At 40.8% G+C, this 16,831-nt stretch overlaps 1 protein-coding gene and 1 pseudogene across 2 annotated transcripts in view; one reads left to right on the forward strand and one right to left on the reverse strand.

The window, feature by feature from the left end:
• Positions 1 to 10,232: 10,232 nt before the first annotated feature.
• Positions 10,233 to 12,414, reverse strand: LOC308636904 (high mobility group protein B1-like). Its single transcript, XM_081272773.1, has one exon. The coding sequence runs from the start codon at positions 12,332 to 12,334 to the stop codon at positions 11,732 to 11,734; it is 603 nt and encodes a 200-aa protein (XP_081128899.1). The 5' UTR covers positions 12,335 to 12,414; the 3' UTR covers positions 10,233 to 11,731.
• A 4,192-nt stretch (positions 12,415 to 16,606) lies between these two features.
• LOC308636743 (polyunsaturated fatty acid lipoxygenase ALOX12-like) overlaps positions 16,607 to 16,831 on the forward strand; it is a 60,998-nt pseudogene continuing 60,773 nt past the window's right edge. Inside the window, exon 1 of the transcript in view lies at positions 16,607 to 16,741. The product of the transcript in view is annotated as a polyunsaturated fatty acid lipoxygenase ALOX12-like (transcript). The remainder of the gene's footprint in view (positions 16,742 to 16,831) is intronic.

Here is a 16,831-nt window from a genome sequence, read left to right on the forward strand (position 1 = left end):
CTGTGCGGGAGAAAGACGAGGTGAAACGGCTGAAGGCTACCTTGTTGGGAATTTCCAGTGAAATCGAGGTGCTCCAGAATCTAAAGGACGGATTTCCAGTGTGCGGGATTCAACTCCGGGGGCTCCGTCACGGGCGATTTCTCCGCACGGAGGGTAGCAGAACCTGCTTGGCGGACCGCCCCGCGGATGGAGTCTGGGGCGCGCGCTGAGTAGCGGCGAGGTACCGAGGTACCGGAGCGGGAGTACAGCGATGCGGATTCTGGGGGCTCCTGCCAGTGGTACACTGGCCGTGCTTAGTGCTGAGTTCCGGCTTTGAGACAGAGGAGAGAAGCGGTCCAGTTCGATTCTCGACACCGGTCAGACCACGGAGGAGGACAGCAGCCGCCATCTTGGAGAGCTGATGTAATGATCCCTGTTTTCTACTGATCTCAGCTCATTCAACTACGGAACAGGTGATTCCAGGCTGGTATTTGCCTGCGTCTCACAGACAGATCGCTCAGGCTCTGGACTGGAGAACCTGAGGAGAATACTCTTCGGGGCTCGCTCCTGGCAAGGTGTGCGCCGGACTTTGAGCGGCCGGATTCTGGTTCCCCAGGCTGCTTTGGCCCAGGGCGGGGGAACCTGTGGGGACTGCGTGCCGACGCCAGCTCCCAGTGGAACGTGCACTGAGGGGCAGCGGCGCTCTGACTCCCGGAACAGTTTTGGCCCGGGGCTGGGGAGCCCGCGGGGACTGCGTCTTTGACCCTGCTCCTAGCGGAGTGTGCACCGAGCTGGGAGAGTTTGGAGTGGCCAGGCTCGGGCTCCCGGGGCTGCTTTGGCCCGGGGCTGGGGAATCCGCGGCGGTTGCTCTGTGGAGCCTGCTCCTAGAAGAGCGTGGCTGGGATTGGAGAGGCCGGGTTCTGGCTCCTGAAGTTGCTTTGGCCCAGGGCGGGGGAACCTACAGGGACTGCTTCTTGGTCCGGGTCCTGCTGGGTGCTGTGGGGGCCTGGGGGGAAGAGTGGAACTGCCACCTGCGCCCAGAGCAGGCCAAGTGACCCGCCGGCGTGGTATCACGACACCCCAACTGCAGCTGGGGCCGAGGAGAGTAGCCGCCCACGCCTGGAACAGGACCAGCGACCTGACTGCGCGGTAGCCAAGTCACCCCATTTGGAGTGGGGGCTGTGAAGAGCCGCCATCTGAGCCTGCAAGGTAAGCAGACCTTCGACCCACTGGCAGGACAGGCCTGGAAGCCTGCCAGTGTGGTGGACAAGTAGCATCGAGGCAGTCACGTCACACTGGTTGGAGTGGGATTTGAGCAGAGCTGCCGCCCGTGTCTGGAAAAGGCCCAGCGACCCGTTGGAGAGGCAGTTAGGTACCCCCACTGGGAGTGGGGGTTGAGCAGAACTGCTGCCCGAGCCCGCAAGGTAGGCGGATCTGCGACCCACCAGCGGAACAGGCTTAGAGGCCGACCAGCGTGGTAGACACGTCACACCAATTGGAGTAGGGGCGGAGAAGAGCTGCCGCCCACATCCGGATCAGGTCCAACGACCCGAGGGCGTGGTAGTTACATCACCACAATTGGAGTGGGGGCAGAGTAGAGCTGCCACCCGCGCCCGCAGGGTGGGCAGAACTGCGACCAACCAGCGTGGTAGATATATCACCCTAATTAGAGGAGGAGCACAGCCACTACCCGCCCTGCAAGGGAGATCTCCCAACTATACAAGAGCAATATAAATAAATAGGGGGAAAATTTCAAAACACAACAGTTTCACCAAGCAGAAAGAAATGCGAGCAGTATGAAATGACAAGGAAAGAAAGGAGCACAAGCAATGCAGGTCAACCCAACTCTAGAAGAGGTAATAGCTGCAACAGATGGAATGTCTGATAAAGAGTTCAGGATATACATGCTTCAGATGATCTGGAGTCTCAAGGAAGACAAGAGACAGCAAAACTAGACAATGAAAGATCACTTTGACAAGGAACTACATAAACAAATCCAGGAAGTAAAAGACCAATTTCACAGGGAGATAGAGGTAATAAAAAACAAACAAATAGAAATCCTAGAAATGCAGGAAGCAATAAACCAACTTAAAACCTCAATTGACAATACTACCAGCAGAGTAGATCACTTAGAAGATAGAACATCAGACAATGAAGACAAAGTATTTCAACTTAAAAAGAACATAGACAGCTCAGCAAGTCTGCTAAGAAACCATGAACAGAACATCCAAGAAATATGGGATAACATTAAAAGACCAAACTTAAGAGTCATTGGGATACAGGAAGGCACAGAGCTCCAAACCAAAGGAATAAACAATCTATTCAATGAAATAATACGAGAAAACTTCCCAGACTTGAAGAATGAAACAGAATCCCAAATCCTAGAAGCCTACAGGACGCCAAAAGTGCAAAATCATAAGAGATCCACACCTAGACACATTATAATGAAGATGCCCAACATACAGAATAAGGAGAGAATTTTAAAAGCTACAAGAGAAAGAAAGCAGATTACATTTAGGGGTAAACCAATCAGGATAACAGCTGATCTCTCAACACAGACTCTGAAAGCTAGAAGATCCTGGAATAACATATTTCAAACACTGAAAGAAAATGGGTTCCAACCAAGAATCGTGTATCCGGCGAAATTAAGCTTCAGGATGGAAGATGAAATTAAAACCTTCCACGATAAACAAAAGTTAAAAGAATTCGCAGCTAGAAAACCATCTCTTCAAAAAATCCTTGGCAAAACATTACAGGAAGAGGAAATCGAAAACAACATGGAAAACTATCAGTGGGAGGTAGGACAGTAAAGGGGGGAAAGTAATCAAAGAGGAAAACAAATCAGGTTTAGTAACATTAATAAACAAATATGGCTGGAGGAACAAACCATATCTCAATAATAACCCTAAATGTTAATGGCTTAAACTCACCAATTAAGAGACACAGGCTAGTTGAATGGATCACAAAACAAGGCCCAACAATATGTTGCCTACAGGAGACGCATTTGATAGGTAAAGATATACATAGACTGAAGGTGAAAGGCTGGGAAAAATCATTCCACTCATATGGACTGCGGAAACAAGCAGGAGTGTCCATACTCATATCAAACAAAATAGATTTCAAGCCAAAGTTAATCAATAGGGATAAAGAGAGACACTACATACTGCTCAAGGGAACCATACACCAACAAGACATAACAATCATAAATATATATGCCCCAAACAATGGTGCAGCTACGTTCATCAAGCAAACTCTTCTCAAGTTCAAGAGTCTAATAGACCACCATACAATAATCATGGGAGACTTTAACACACCTCTCTCACCACTGGACAGATCTTCCAAACAAAAGTTAAATAAGGAAACTGTAGAACTCAATAACACAATTAACAACCTAGACTTAATTGACATATATAGAATATACCACCCAACATCAAGCAGTTACACTTTTTTCTCAGCAGCACATGGATCCTTCTCAAAAATAGATCATATATTATGTCACAGGGCAACTCTTAGACAATATAAAGGAGTAGAGATAATACCATGCATCTTATCTGACCATAATGGAATGAAACTGAAAATCAACGATAAAAGAAGGAAGGAAAAATCATGCATAACGTGGAGAATGAACAACAGGTTACTGAATGATCAATGGGTTATAGAAGACATTAAGGAGGAAATTAAAAACTTCTTAGAGTTAAATGAAAACACAGACACAACATATAGGAATCTATGGGACACATTGAAAGCAGTTCTAAGAGGAAAATTCATTGCTTGGAGCTCATTCCTTAAAAAAAGAAAAAAACAACAAATAAATGATCTCATATTTCATCTCAAAATCCTAGAAAAAGAAGAGCAAAACAATAGCAAAAGAAGTAGAAGGCAAGAAATAATTAAAATCAGAGTGGAAATTAATGAAATCGAAACAAAAGAAACAATTTAAAAAATTGACAAAACTAAAAGTTGGTTCTTTGAAAAAATAAATAAAATCGACAGACCCTTAGCCATGCTAATGAAGAGAAGAAGAGAGAGAACCCAAATTACTAGCATACGGGATGAAAAAGGCAAAATCACAACAGACACTTCAGAAATACAGAAGATAATCAGAAATTATTTTGAATCCTTATACTCCAATAAAATAGAAGATAGTGAAGGCATCGATAAATTTCTTAAGTCATATGATCTGCCCAGATTGAGTCAGGAAGATATAGACGACCTAAACAGACCGATAACAATAGAGGAAATAGAAGAAACCATCAAAAGACTACCAACTAAGAAAAGCCCAGGACTGGATGGGTATACAGCAGAGTTTTACAAAACCTTTAAAGAGGAACTAACACCAATACTTTTCAAGCTATTCCAGGAAATAGAAAAAGAGGTAGAACTTCCAAATACATTCTACGAGGCCAACATCACCCTGATGCCTAAACCAGACAGAGACACTTCAAAGAAAGAAAACTACAGACCAATATCTCTAATGAACCTAGATGCAAAAATCCTCAATAAAATTCTGGCGAATCGGATTCAAAATCATATCAAAAAAATTATACACCATGATCAAGTAGGATTCATCCCTGGGATGCAAGCCTGGTTCAATATACGGAAATCAATAAATGTTATTCACCACATCAATAGACTTAAAAATAAGAACCATATGATCATCTCGATAGATGCAGAAAAAGCATTCAACAAAGTATAGCATCCCTTTATGTTCAAAACTCTAGAAAAATTAGGGATAACAGGATCATACCTCAACATTGTAAAAGCAATCTATGATAAGCCACAGGCCAGCATCATTCTGAATGGAGAAAAATTGAAAGCATTCCCTCTAAGATCTGGTACAAGACAGGGATGCCCTCTCTCACCACTTCTGTTCAACATAGTCCTCGAAACACTGGCCAGAGCAATTAGACAGATGAAAGAAATTAAAGGCATAAAAATAGGAAAAGAAGAACTTAAATTATCACTATTTGCAGATGATATGATTCTATACCTAACAGACCCAAAAGGGTCTACAAAGAAACTATTAGAGCTAATAAATGAATTCAGCAAAGTGGCAGGATATAAAATCAACAAGCATAAATGAAATGCATTCTTGTATATCAGTGACAAATCCTCTGAAACGGAAATGAGGACAACTACTCCATTCACAATATCCCCCCCAAAAATAAAATACTTGGGAATTAACCTAACAAAAGAGGTGAAAGACCTATACAATGAAAACTACAGAACCCTAAAGAGAGATATAGAAGAAGACCTCAGAAGATGGAAAAATATTCCCTGTTCATGGATAGGCAGAACTAACATCATCAAAATGGCGATATTACCAAAAGTTCTCTATAAGTTCAATGCTATTCCAATCAAAATCCCAACAGCATTTCTTGTAGAAATAGATAAAACAATCATGAAATTCATATGGAATAATAAAAGACCCAGAATAGCAAAAACAATGCTAAGCAGGAAGTGTGAATCAGGTGGTATAGCGATACCAGACTTCAAACTATACTACAGAGCAATAGTAACAAAAACAGCATGGTACTGGTACCAAAACAGGCGGGTGGACCAATGGTACAGAATAGAGGACACAGTAACCAATCCACAAAACTACAACTATCTTATATTTGATAAAGGGGCTAAAAGCAGGCAATGGAGGAAGGATAGCATCTTCAACAAATGGTGCTAGGAAAACTGGAAATCCATTTGCATCAAAATGAAACTGAATCCCTTTCTCTCGCCATGCACAAAAGTCAACTCAAAATGGATTAAGGAGCTCGATATTAAATCAGAGACACGTCGTCTGATAGAAGAAAAAGTTGGCTATGATCTACATACTGTGGGGTCGGGCTCCAAATTCCTCAATAGGACACCCATAGCACAAGAGTTAACAACTAGAATCAACAAATGGGACTTACTCAATCTAAAAAGTTTTTTCTCAGCAAAAGAAACAATAAGAGAGATAAACAGGGAGCCTACATCCTGGGAACAAATCTTTACTCCACACACTTCAGATAGAGCCCTAATATCCAGAGTATACAAAGAACTCAAAAAATTAGATAATAAGATAACAAACAACCCAATCAACAAATGGGCCAAGGACCTGAACAGACACTTCTCAGAGGAGAACATACAATTAATTAACAAGTACATGAAAAAATGCTCACCATCTCTAGCAGTCAGAGAAATGCAAATCAAAACCACCCTAAGATACCATCTCACTCCAGTAAGATTGGCAGCTATTATGAAGTCCAACAACAACAAGTGCTGGCGAGGATGCAGGGAAAAGGGTACACTTGTTCATTGTTGGTGGGACTGCAAATTGGTGCAACCAATTTGGAAAGCAGTATGGAGATTCCTGGGAAAGCTGGGAATGGAACCACGATTTGACCCAGCTATTCCCCTTCTCGGTCTATTCCCTAAAGACCTAATAAGAGCATGCTACAGGGACACTGCTACATCGATGTTCATAGCAGCACAATTCACGATAGCAAGATTGTGGAACCAACCTAGATGCCCTTCAATAGATGAATGGATAAAAAAATGTGGCATTTATACACAATGGAGTATTAGTCTGCATTAAGAAATGACAAAATCATAGAATTTGGAGGGAAATCGATGGCATTAGAGCAGATTATGCTAAGCGAAGCTAGCCAATCCTTAAAAAACAAATGCCAAATGACTTCTTTGATATAAGGGGAGTAACCAAGGACAGGGTAGGGACGAAGAGCTTGAGAAGAAGATTAACATTAAACAGGGATGATAGGTGGGAGGGAAAGGGAGAGAGAAGGGAAATCGCATGGAATTGGAAGGTGAGCCTCAGGGTCATACACAATTACATATAAGAGGATAGGAGGGGTAAGAGAAAAATAATACAAGTGAAGAAATGATTTACAGTAGAGGGGGTAGAGAGAGAAAAGGGGAGGGGAGGGGAGGGGAGGGGAAGGGGGATAGTAGAGAATAGGATAAACAGCAGAATACATCAGTCACTAGAATGGCAATATGTAAATCAATGGAAGTGTAACTGATGTGATACAGCAATCGGTATACGGGGTAAAAATGGGAGTTCATAACCCACTTGAATCAAATTGTGAAATATGGTATATTAAGAACTTTGTAATGTTTTGAACGACCAACAATAAAAAAAAGGAAGAAGGTTTTGATCAAAAGATAAAACTAGTATAGTACTTTGAACTCCTTGGCATGGAGGATGGGGTGACAAAGCATCTGTTAAAAAGTTAGTCTCCCATTCATCCATCCATAGGTATTGAGGGATTTCCATATGCTAAACTCCATTCTCAGAAATGGGAATACAGCCTCAATAAGAAAAAACTTCTCTATCCTCATGGAATATACTGTCCAGAAAATCCATACCCAAACCACCAATAGCCAATACAATCAGATCTCCATTATTTTTCTGAGGATTTTTGCTGCTTTTTATAAATGAATTACTCCCAAATGAAAGCAGCACTACCCTGATTCTAGGATGACAAGTCTACTATATTGGAAAATCCAAACTCAGCTGAATACACATTGAAGTAAACAATAGGAACCAGGGTTTATCCTTTGTCTAATCTGTGATGTGCAAAATGAGTTTTTGTAAAGGCTGCCTCGTCCTGCATTTTAACAGGCATGAATTAGGATCAGTTTGCTGTGCTTAAAACTGGTAAACTACTTCTTCATCAAAACTGTGCATTTGCTTGTAAACATATTTTCTCAAAAGCAGTAAAAGTTGTAAACATGAAAAAAAAAAAAGAATGATGATGGCCTGAGGCTTAGCGTAGATTCCTGTTATCCCTGGTTTTTCTAGAGTTTTGAACATAAAGGAATGCTGTATTTTGTTGAATGCTTTTTTCTGCATCTATCGAGATGATCATATGGTCCTTATCTTTAAGTCTATTGATGTGGTGAATTACATTTATTGATTTCCATATATTGAATCAGCCTTGCATCCAAGGGATGAATCCCACTTGATTATGGTGCATGATCTTTTTGATGTGTTTTTGTATACAATTTGCCAAAATTTTATTGAGGATTTTTGCATCTAAGTTCATTAGAGATATTGGTCTGTAGTTTTCTTTCTTTGAAGTGTCTTTGTCTGGTTTTGGAATCAGGGTGATATTGGCCTCATAGAATGAATTTGGAAGTACTCCCTCTTTTTCTATCTCCTGAAATAGATTGAAGAGTATTGGTATTAGTTCTTCTTTAAAGGTTTTGTAAAAGTCTGCTGTATATCCTTCCAGTCCTGGGCTTTTCTGGGTTGGTAATCTTTTGATGGCTTCTTCTATTTCCTCACTTGATATTGGTCTAAGTAGTGTATATCCTCCTGACTCAATCTGGGCAGATCATATGACTTAAGAAATTTATTGATGCCTTCACTATCTTCTATTTTATTGGAATATAGGGTTTTAAAATAATTTCTAATTATCTTTTGTATTTCTGTAGTGTCTGTTGTGATATTGTCTTTTTCGTCCCGTATGCTAATAATCTGAGTTCTCTCTCTTCTTCTCTTCATTAGCATGGCTAAGGGTCTGTCAATCTTATTTATTTTTTCAAAGAACCAACTTTTAGTTTTTTCAATTTTTTCAATTGTTTCTTTTATTTCAATTTAATTTATTTCAGCTCTGATTTTATTATTTCTTGCCTTCTACTGCACTTGCTGTTGATTTGCTCTTCTTTTTTCTAGGGCTTTGAGATGTAGTGTGAGATCATTTATTTGTTGGCTTTTCTTTTTTTGAGGAATGAACTCCAAGCAATGAATTTTCCTCATAGTACTGCTTTCATAGTGTCCCAGAGATTTCAATATTTTGTGTCTGTGTTCTCATTTACCTCTAAGAATTTTTTAATTTCCTCCTTGTTGTCTCCTGTGACCCATTGTTACAGAAGTAACATATTGTTCATTCTCCATGTGATGTAGGAATTTTCCTTCCTTCTTTTATCATTGATTTCCAGTTTCATTCCATTATGATCTGATACGATGCATGGTATTATCTCTACTACTTTATAACTGGTAAGAGTTGCCCTATGGCATAATATATGGTCTATTTTTGAGAAGGATCCATGTGCTGCTGAGAAAAAAGTATATCCACTTGATGATGGTTGATATATTCTATATATGTCAGTTAAGTCTAGGTTATTAATTGTGTTATTGTGTTCTATAATTTCTTTATTCAACTTTTGTTTGGAAGATCTGTCCAGTGGTGAGAGAGGTGTGTTAAAATCTCCCATGATTATTGTGCTGTGGTCTATTTGTCTCTTGAACTTGAGAAGAGTTTGTTTGATGAACATAGCTGCATCATTGTTTGGGGCATATATATTAATGATTGTTATGTCTTGTTGGTGAATGGTTCCCTTTAGCAGTATGTAGTGTCCTTCTTTATCCCTTTTGATTAACTTTGGCTTGAGTCTATTTTATTGATACAAATATGGACACTCCTCCTTGCTTCTGAGGTCCATGTGAGTGGTATGATTTCTCCCAACCTTTCACCTTCAGCCTGTGTATGTCTTTTCCCATCAGATGAGTCTCCTGTAGGCAGCATAGTGTTGGATCTGTTTTTTTAATCCAGTCTACTTGCCTATGTCTCTTGATTGGTGAGTTTAAGCCATTAATATTTAGGGTTACTATTGATATATGGTTTGTACTTCCAGCCATGTTTGTTTATTTTTGTTATTTAACTTGATTTGTTTTTCCTCTTTGATTAGTTTTTCCCTTTACTGTGCTACCTCTCACTGTTGATTTTCATTGTTTTTCATCTCCTCTTCGTGTAGTGTTTTGCCCAAAATGCTTTGCAGTGCTGGTTTTTTAGCTGTGAATTCTTTTAACTTTTGTTTATCGCGGAAGGTTTTTATTTCATTGTCACACCTGAAGCTTAATTTTTCTGTATACAAGATTCTTGGTTGGAACCCATTATCTTTCAGCGTTTGAAATACATTGTTCCAGGGTCTTCTAGCTTTTAGCATCTGTGTTGAAAAATCTACCGTTAACCTAATTGGTTTACCCCTAAATGTAATCTGCCTCCTTTCTCTTGTGGCTTTTAAAATTCTCTCCTTGTTCTGTATGTTGGACATTTTCATTATAATGTGTCTTGGTGTGGGTCTCTTGTGGTTTTGTACATTTGGCGTCCTGTAGGCTTCTAGGATTTGAATTTCCATTTCATTCTTCATGTATGGAAAGTTTTCTAAAATTATTTCATTGAACAGTTGCTCATCCCTTTGGTTTGGACCTCTATACCTTCCTCTATCCCAATGACTCTTTTTTTTAAACCTCTGCAATTATTAGTTTATTAGTATCATCCAGGACTCAGATGTTCAGTATTCCTCCTGAAATTACATAAACAAATGCAAATGGAAAGAATCCAGGTCAAAATTATATAACAAAACAGCACTCCATCACAAAATCATGTAAAATTACAAGAACGCTATTTTAAAACACTGGCACTTTAAGAGAACGATAATCTCAAAAACCACAAAATTGCCAAATTTTTCCCTAAATTGCTAAGTAGATAAACATGACTCTAATGAATGAGTTTGGATTTTTGTTAAAAATTAAAAAAAAAATCAAATAAGTTGGATAATTGGTAGAGATGCAAAGTTTTTTCCTCATGTCTATTTTGATTTATAAATGGGCAAATCACAATATAGGAAAATATACCCTACTTCAAACTTGGCATTGTAATTTTCTAAGCTGGCCCAATTAAGTAAAAATACTTTCAATGGAGTCTCAAGTTTCCTGAGCAGTCCATATTTAGATAAATGGGAAAAGGCATTTACAGCCAGGACTCTCAGAACCTTTGCTGGGACTAATCTCAACAAAAAATTTAATATGGCAGTCTTGTATTTTAAGCTCACGCTTTTGGGGATTCATTCTCAGGTCTTCTTTAATGTGTTAACTGCAAAATAAAACTGTCATTACATGGTAATGGGAGTTAAGAATATAGATCCTCATGTAAAGATCAGAACATACTTCTCTATTAATCCTTCAAGGACAGACTTTCACATTGTTTGATTCTAATAATCCCATGCTGTGAATAGAATTGGCTACCCTTCACTTGGTAAATGTAAGTGGGCTATGTGAAATTTGCTATCAATTGATCAAGGTTTTGGAGTTTCAGTTACGGATGAAAATGTCCTCAATTCAATTTTTATTAACCCCATCATGATATGCAGGGTGTGTAGACAAAAAGTTTTTTATCATCTAACTATGAAAAGATAAACACTGTAAAAATTCATGTGATCTAAAATGGGCAAAAGCAAGACTAACTTCCCCTCAAGAAGAAAAATTTCAGACCTATGAAAAAGACAACAATACTAATAAAAAAAATTTTAGTACTTAGAAGCATTCAGAATGTCAACAAAACAGCTGCAACTTTTTTTTTTTGCAATTACATAGTGGTATTCAGTTAACAGAACAACAATTATTTCGTATAAGCTGCATCAGAGACAACTGAAGATGAAAAACTACCATTCCCATATATAACTAATTTGTGCTGTGCACCAACAAGAACCTGCTTTAAATTTCCATGCCAATTTACAACCCCCATACTGTACCAGGCAAGGTTAGTGGCTATTGAAAATACCACCAGGACAGGGCTATCTAAAGACACATTCGGTAGTGTGTTAACTATACAAAAAAAGACACTGTACAGTTTAAAAACAAATCTTACACAGCCTTAAATTTCAATTTTTTTCTTTAAAAGGAGTGAGTTGTGTGCAGGGGGGTTAAATGCTTTATAGACAAGAAAAAAACTGTGCTAGAACCAACTTATTCATCATCATCATCTTCTTCTTCATCTTCATCTTCCTCCTCCTCCTCATCCTCTTCATCTTCCTCATCTTCCTCCTCTTCCTTCTTTTTCTTGTTTTTTTCAGCCTTGACAACTCCCTTTTTTGCTTCATCAGGTTTTCCTTTAGCTCGGTAGGCAGCAATATCCTTTTCGTATTTTTCCTTCAGCTTGGCAGCTTTCTTTTCATGAGGCTGCTTACCATCTGCAGCAGTGTTATTCCACATCTCTCCCAGTTTCTTTGCAACATCACCAATGGATAGGCCAGGATGTTCTCCCTTGATTTTGGAGCGATACTCAGAACAGAACAAGAAGAAGGCCGACAGAGGCCTCTTGGGTCCATTGGGATCCTTGAACTTCTTTTTTGTTTCCCCTTTAGGAGGGATATAGGTTTTCATTTCTCTTTCATAACGGGCCTTGTCCACCTTTGCCATGTCTTCAAATTTTCCTTTCTCTTTAGCAGACATGGTCTTCCACCTCTCTGAGCACTTCTTAGAAAACTCTGAGAAGTTGACTGAAGCATCTGGGTGCTTCTTCTTGTGCTCCTCCCGGCAAGTTTGCACAAATAATGCATATGATGACATTTTGCCTCTCGGCTTCTTAGGATCTCCTTTGCCCACGTTTAGTTATTTTTCCTCAGCGAGGCACAGAGTCGCCCAGTGCCCGTCCAGCTCTCACTTGCCACGGTGCTGTCTCTATGGAGCTCAATGTACTGCAATGGCTCCCAATGACTCTTAAGTTTGGTTTTTTTATGTTATCCCAAATCTCTTGGATGTTCTGCTCATGGTTTCTTACTAGCCTTTCTGAGTTGACTAGACTCTTTTCAAGATGATATATTTTGTCTTCGTTGTCTGATGTTCTGACTTCTAATTGGTCTACTCTACTGGTGATACTCTCATTTGAATTTTTAATTTGGTTTATAATTTTCTTCATTTCCAGGATTTCTGTTTGATTTTTTTTATAACCTCTGTCTCCCTGTAGAGTTGCTCTTTTGCTTCATGGATTTGTTTATGTAATTCATTGTTGAAGTGATCTTTCATTGTCTGCATTTGCTGTATAAGGTCTTCCTTAAGACTCCATAACATTTGAAGCATGTATATCTTGAAATCTTTATCTCTGCTGTGGCTACAAACTCCTGTATTGTTGAGTTGTCCTGTATTGTTTATGTTCCTTTTTTTTCCTTGTCTATTCATGATGCTCATGTTTCTTTCCAGCTCTGTGTGACTGCTGTTTTATTATTTTCTCCTATAAATTTGTTTTGCTTTTGTATAGCTCCGAGATCTCTCCTTTGTGATGGGAGACAATGTCTAGAGATGTTGGGTTCACTTGTAATTTAAAGTAAATTCATTAGTTTCCTAAGAGGAAACTAATGATGGCATATAGAGAACTGAGGTTTGGTCATAGGACTTTATGTTTAGGGGAAAAGATGTGAGGATCTGGGGATTAGTATATCTTAGCTACTTTGGAGGAGAGCTCTAATGAAGGGAGATATTAACAGGAAAATAGACAGGAGTATTTGGGGGTAGCTAAGTACTTAGGAGGACTATAAAAAGCCTAGAAACATTCACCTATTTGCATTTATTAAATTACATGTAGTAGAAGTAGTAAAGCTTGGGAGGTTGGGAGGGGAAGAGAAGGAGAAAGAAAAGTACAAGGAAAAGAAGAAGAAAGAACGAGAGAAAAGGAAGGAAAAAAGATATATAAAAAAAGAAAGAAAGAAAGAGAAAAAATGCACTCTTAGAGTTCGGTTTTCTTCTCTTCCAGTAGGTAGCATTGTGCTTTCCAGGCTGCGTCTCTGCCCTCAGGATGTAGGAAGCAATCCCTGTGAGGTGGCTCTCCCTCCCCTGCCAGGTGGCTCTCCCTCCCCTGCCGGGTGACTCTCCAATCTGGTCACTTTGGGTTGCTCCCAGTCTCTAGCCTCCTCACTTCTCCTGCCCGCCAGGCCCCACTTACTGGGGCTCCTGTCCACAGCTCTAGCTTCACTCTGGGCATGCACCACCCTGGCCGTCCTGCCCTCTTGAATAACTGAGCGCTCTCTTTGTTTGTTAGTTACCCAGTCATCATGGCTATGGAAAGAGGGAGTTGGAAACTGGCAACCTGTTCTGTCTGATTCCCTCTGATAGCCACGCCCACTGAGAGCTGGTGAGAAAGGTTTCGGTTTTTGCTGCTGGGGGGAGGGGGAGTTGGAGGTCAGGTGCCTTTTCAGTTTCCCTCAGCTCTGATATTCATGCCCACAGAGAGCTGGTGAGAAAGTTTTTGAGTTATCCCAGCTGGGTGGAGGGGGTGCTGGGGGTCACACACCTGATCTGTCACCAAACTCTCTGCCATGAGATCTGCCCAAAACTGCTGAAGTCGATTCTTCAAGAAGGTGACCGCCCCTTTCCACACCTGGGTGTCCGGTGAGGAGGATGGACCTGGGCCGTTTCTCCACTAAGTCACCCCTTCAGTTCTCTGTCTGGTGCCCTGTGGAGGCATGGGTGACAGATCTCCACAGGATCTGAAACTCTGCTTCTCTACACTGCCAGAACTCCGTAGTGCTCAATTTGGCCCGCTGCAGCATGCTGTTGTCCTGCTGGTCCTGAGTTGGGAGTTTTAAGAGAAATAATCTTACAAATTGAATTGAGATACTACTACTAATATTCTACTCCCAATAGGATAATTTTGGTCTTATATATGGCAGAATTGATTGTTCTAGAAACCCATTTCAAGCTAACTTATGCAATAAAGAGGGGGTATTGGAAAGACACTTGGGTGTCTCATAGAACCCAAGGAGAAGAAGTGAACTGGGTCTCATAGGACCTGGAAAATCCTCAGGAACTCAGTTTTTCTTTCTAGTCACAATCTTCAGGAAGGGGAAAATGGCTCATGGGTTGAGTAGATAATTCACAGTATTTAAATTTACTACAGATGAATTTTAAGTAATAAGAAATGAATTCTGAGTTGTGATTAGACTGTGAGCATCTGAAATGTGAAAAATGGGTCTTCACAGGCAGAATCAGTGGAGGGAATATGTTGCCATAGTGTAAGAAGAGTCTTTTTCAAAAAGAAATGGAGGCTCTGGATGACGGTGGCAGGTCAAAGGTTGTGAGAGATTGGGGTCCATGGGGAGCATAGGAGAGTTTCTCATTGTGAGGAGGAAGGAAAGAGGGTTTTGTGGTGAACGGTGTGACCTTCACAAGAGGGTCACTGACAGATGGCTGCTGGGGGAGCAGGAAGGGTTGTGACCATTTATGTTCCCAGGGTTCTTGAGTATTGGAAATGTGGGCATGAACAGAGAGGCATCAGAGAAAAACTAGACTTTACAGTAGAAGTTTCCAAATCTTAGCTGCACTTAGCCAACTTACCAGATGACTGACACGGTTCATGCCCTCCAGAAAGCCTGGCATGCCCACAGCATGCCAAATGCAGATAACAAGGAGGGTAATTTATGACAACCTCAGCACTTTGAACTCCACAAGTTGAAAGTTTGTGTTTATCAAGAATAGTCGTGTAAGCTTTCAAAACTCTTTACATCAGTTAAATTGGTTATTGTTATTATGCAACTTATACAGGAAATAATGGTGGAATAGCAGTATAAACTTATGGGTATTCTTTTTATTAAAGTCAAATTGAATACTTTATGACCATATAAACAGCAACCATTAAAAAAAATCGCTGTCAAATTATGGACTAGCAGTATGCAAAATAACTGTTAAAAGGTTTGGGGAAAACTGCAAAAGGTCTAGACAGATGTTGCCTTTGGTGTTTTTCCCCACAACAACCTTTAGGTTTTAGCTTCATTTTAAATAAATGTAAACACACCTGGATGTGGTTTCTGTAGGGAAGAACTAAGAGAGCTTGTTATGGACCCATACTCAAAGAAAACACTTTGGCCCTATAGAAAAGAATTCATGAATGACTCTACATTTAGGATGTCAGAGTTAAAACAAATGTTTAAGGTACATCTGAATACTTTCAGATTCCCACTTTCGTCACCTATTTTGAATGACTATTTCAATATGCAGAGATGGAGCATTTATACAAAAATTTATAGATTTAATGGGTTTTGTTCACTATAGGGCAGGAAGTTCAGGGAATAGTAAGCCCAGATGAGCAGGATTGCTCAGGGCTGGGAAAGTAGGCATGGACATGCAAAGATGGAATAGTTGAGATGTGTACCTGGGCAGCACTTGTCAGGATGAGAATGAGGAGGACCAAAACCTGGGACTCAGGCTGGGAAAGAATTAGTTCTGAAAGGAGCATACCCATGGGGCACATTAAGGGTACTCAGCCTGTGGTGCAGGCTTCAAATAAACCCTGTTTCAGGATAACCCAGTGGAAACTTCATGATTCAACCTGAAGGGGAATTCCAAACTCCCTCTCTTGGCTCCTGAATCTGGACAACAAACATATCTATTTCAGCTGTGCAACATTACCTGTATTCGACCTCAACACAAAGCTCTGCATCTTTGCCAAGATGGCTTAGTCACTTTCCACTGAAAAACATTCCCACACTTCAAGATTCTCTCTCTCTCTCTCTCTCTCTCTTCTGTACAATCCATTGCTTTCTCATTGATTTTTCACATCAAAATTAGGTTGGGGGGTGATTCTAGTATTTAGCTGTCATCTTCTGCATGGCTGGGTGTTAGGGAGTGCTTGCAAGGTAACATTATACTTCTAGGATAGCTGGGAGAAACCCTGGGTGCAGAGACTATAGTGAAACAGATACCTGCATTTGAGTGGGAGAGGTGAGAGGAGGAGCTCTTTCAACCCACACACAATAGGGGCATTCCTCTGGGTGTGGTGCCTTGGGAACTGGGTCTCAGATCCTCTTAAGTGCTGACTTTCTTCCAGGTTCCTGTCCTGGTTCAGGCAAGATGGGCAAGTATGTGATCCGCGTCGCCACCGGGGACTCGCTCTTGGCGGGCTCCACCAACCTGGTGCAGCTGTGGCTAGTTGGCGAGCACGGGGAGGCGGACCTGGGGAAGCTGCTACGGCCATTGCGGGAGAAGGTGAGTGCAGAGCCTGGGAGCCAGGGCGAGGAGGAGCAGCCCGCACGTTCTGGAGCCCTAGGCCAGAAGCAAGGGGAAGTTGGGCCAGGG

This window comes from Spermophilus citellus, assembly GCF_964194105.1.
Source record: "Spermophilus citellus genome assembly, chromosome: 17".
Taxonomy (NCBI): domain Eukaryota; kingdom Metazoa; phylum Chordata; class Mammalia; order Rodentia; family Sciuridae; genus Spermophilus; species Spermophilus citellus.

Bases quoted from the DNA above. Each gene is read 5' to 3' on its own strand.
- LOC308636904 (XM_081272773.1), bottom strand. From the start codon at position 12,334: ATGTCATCATATGCATTATTTGTGCAAACTTGCCGGGAGGAGCACAAG.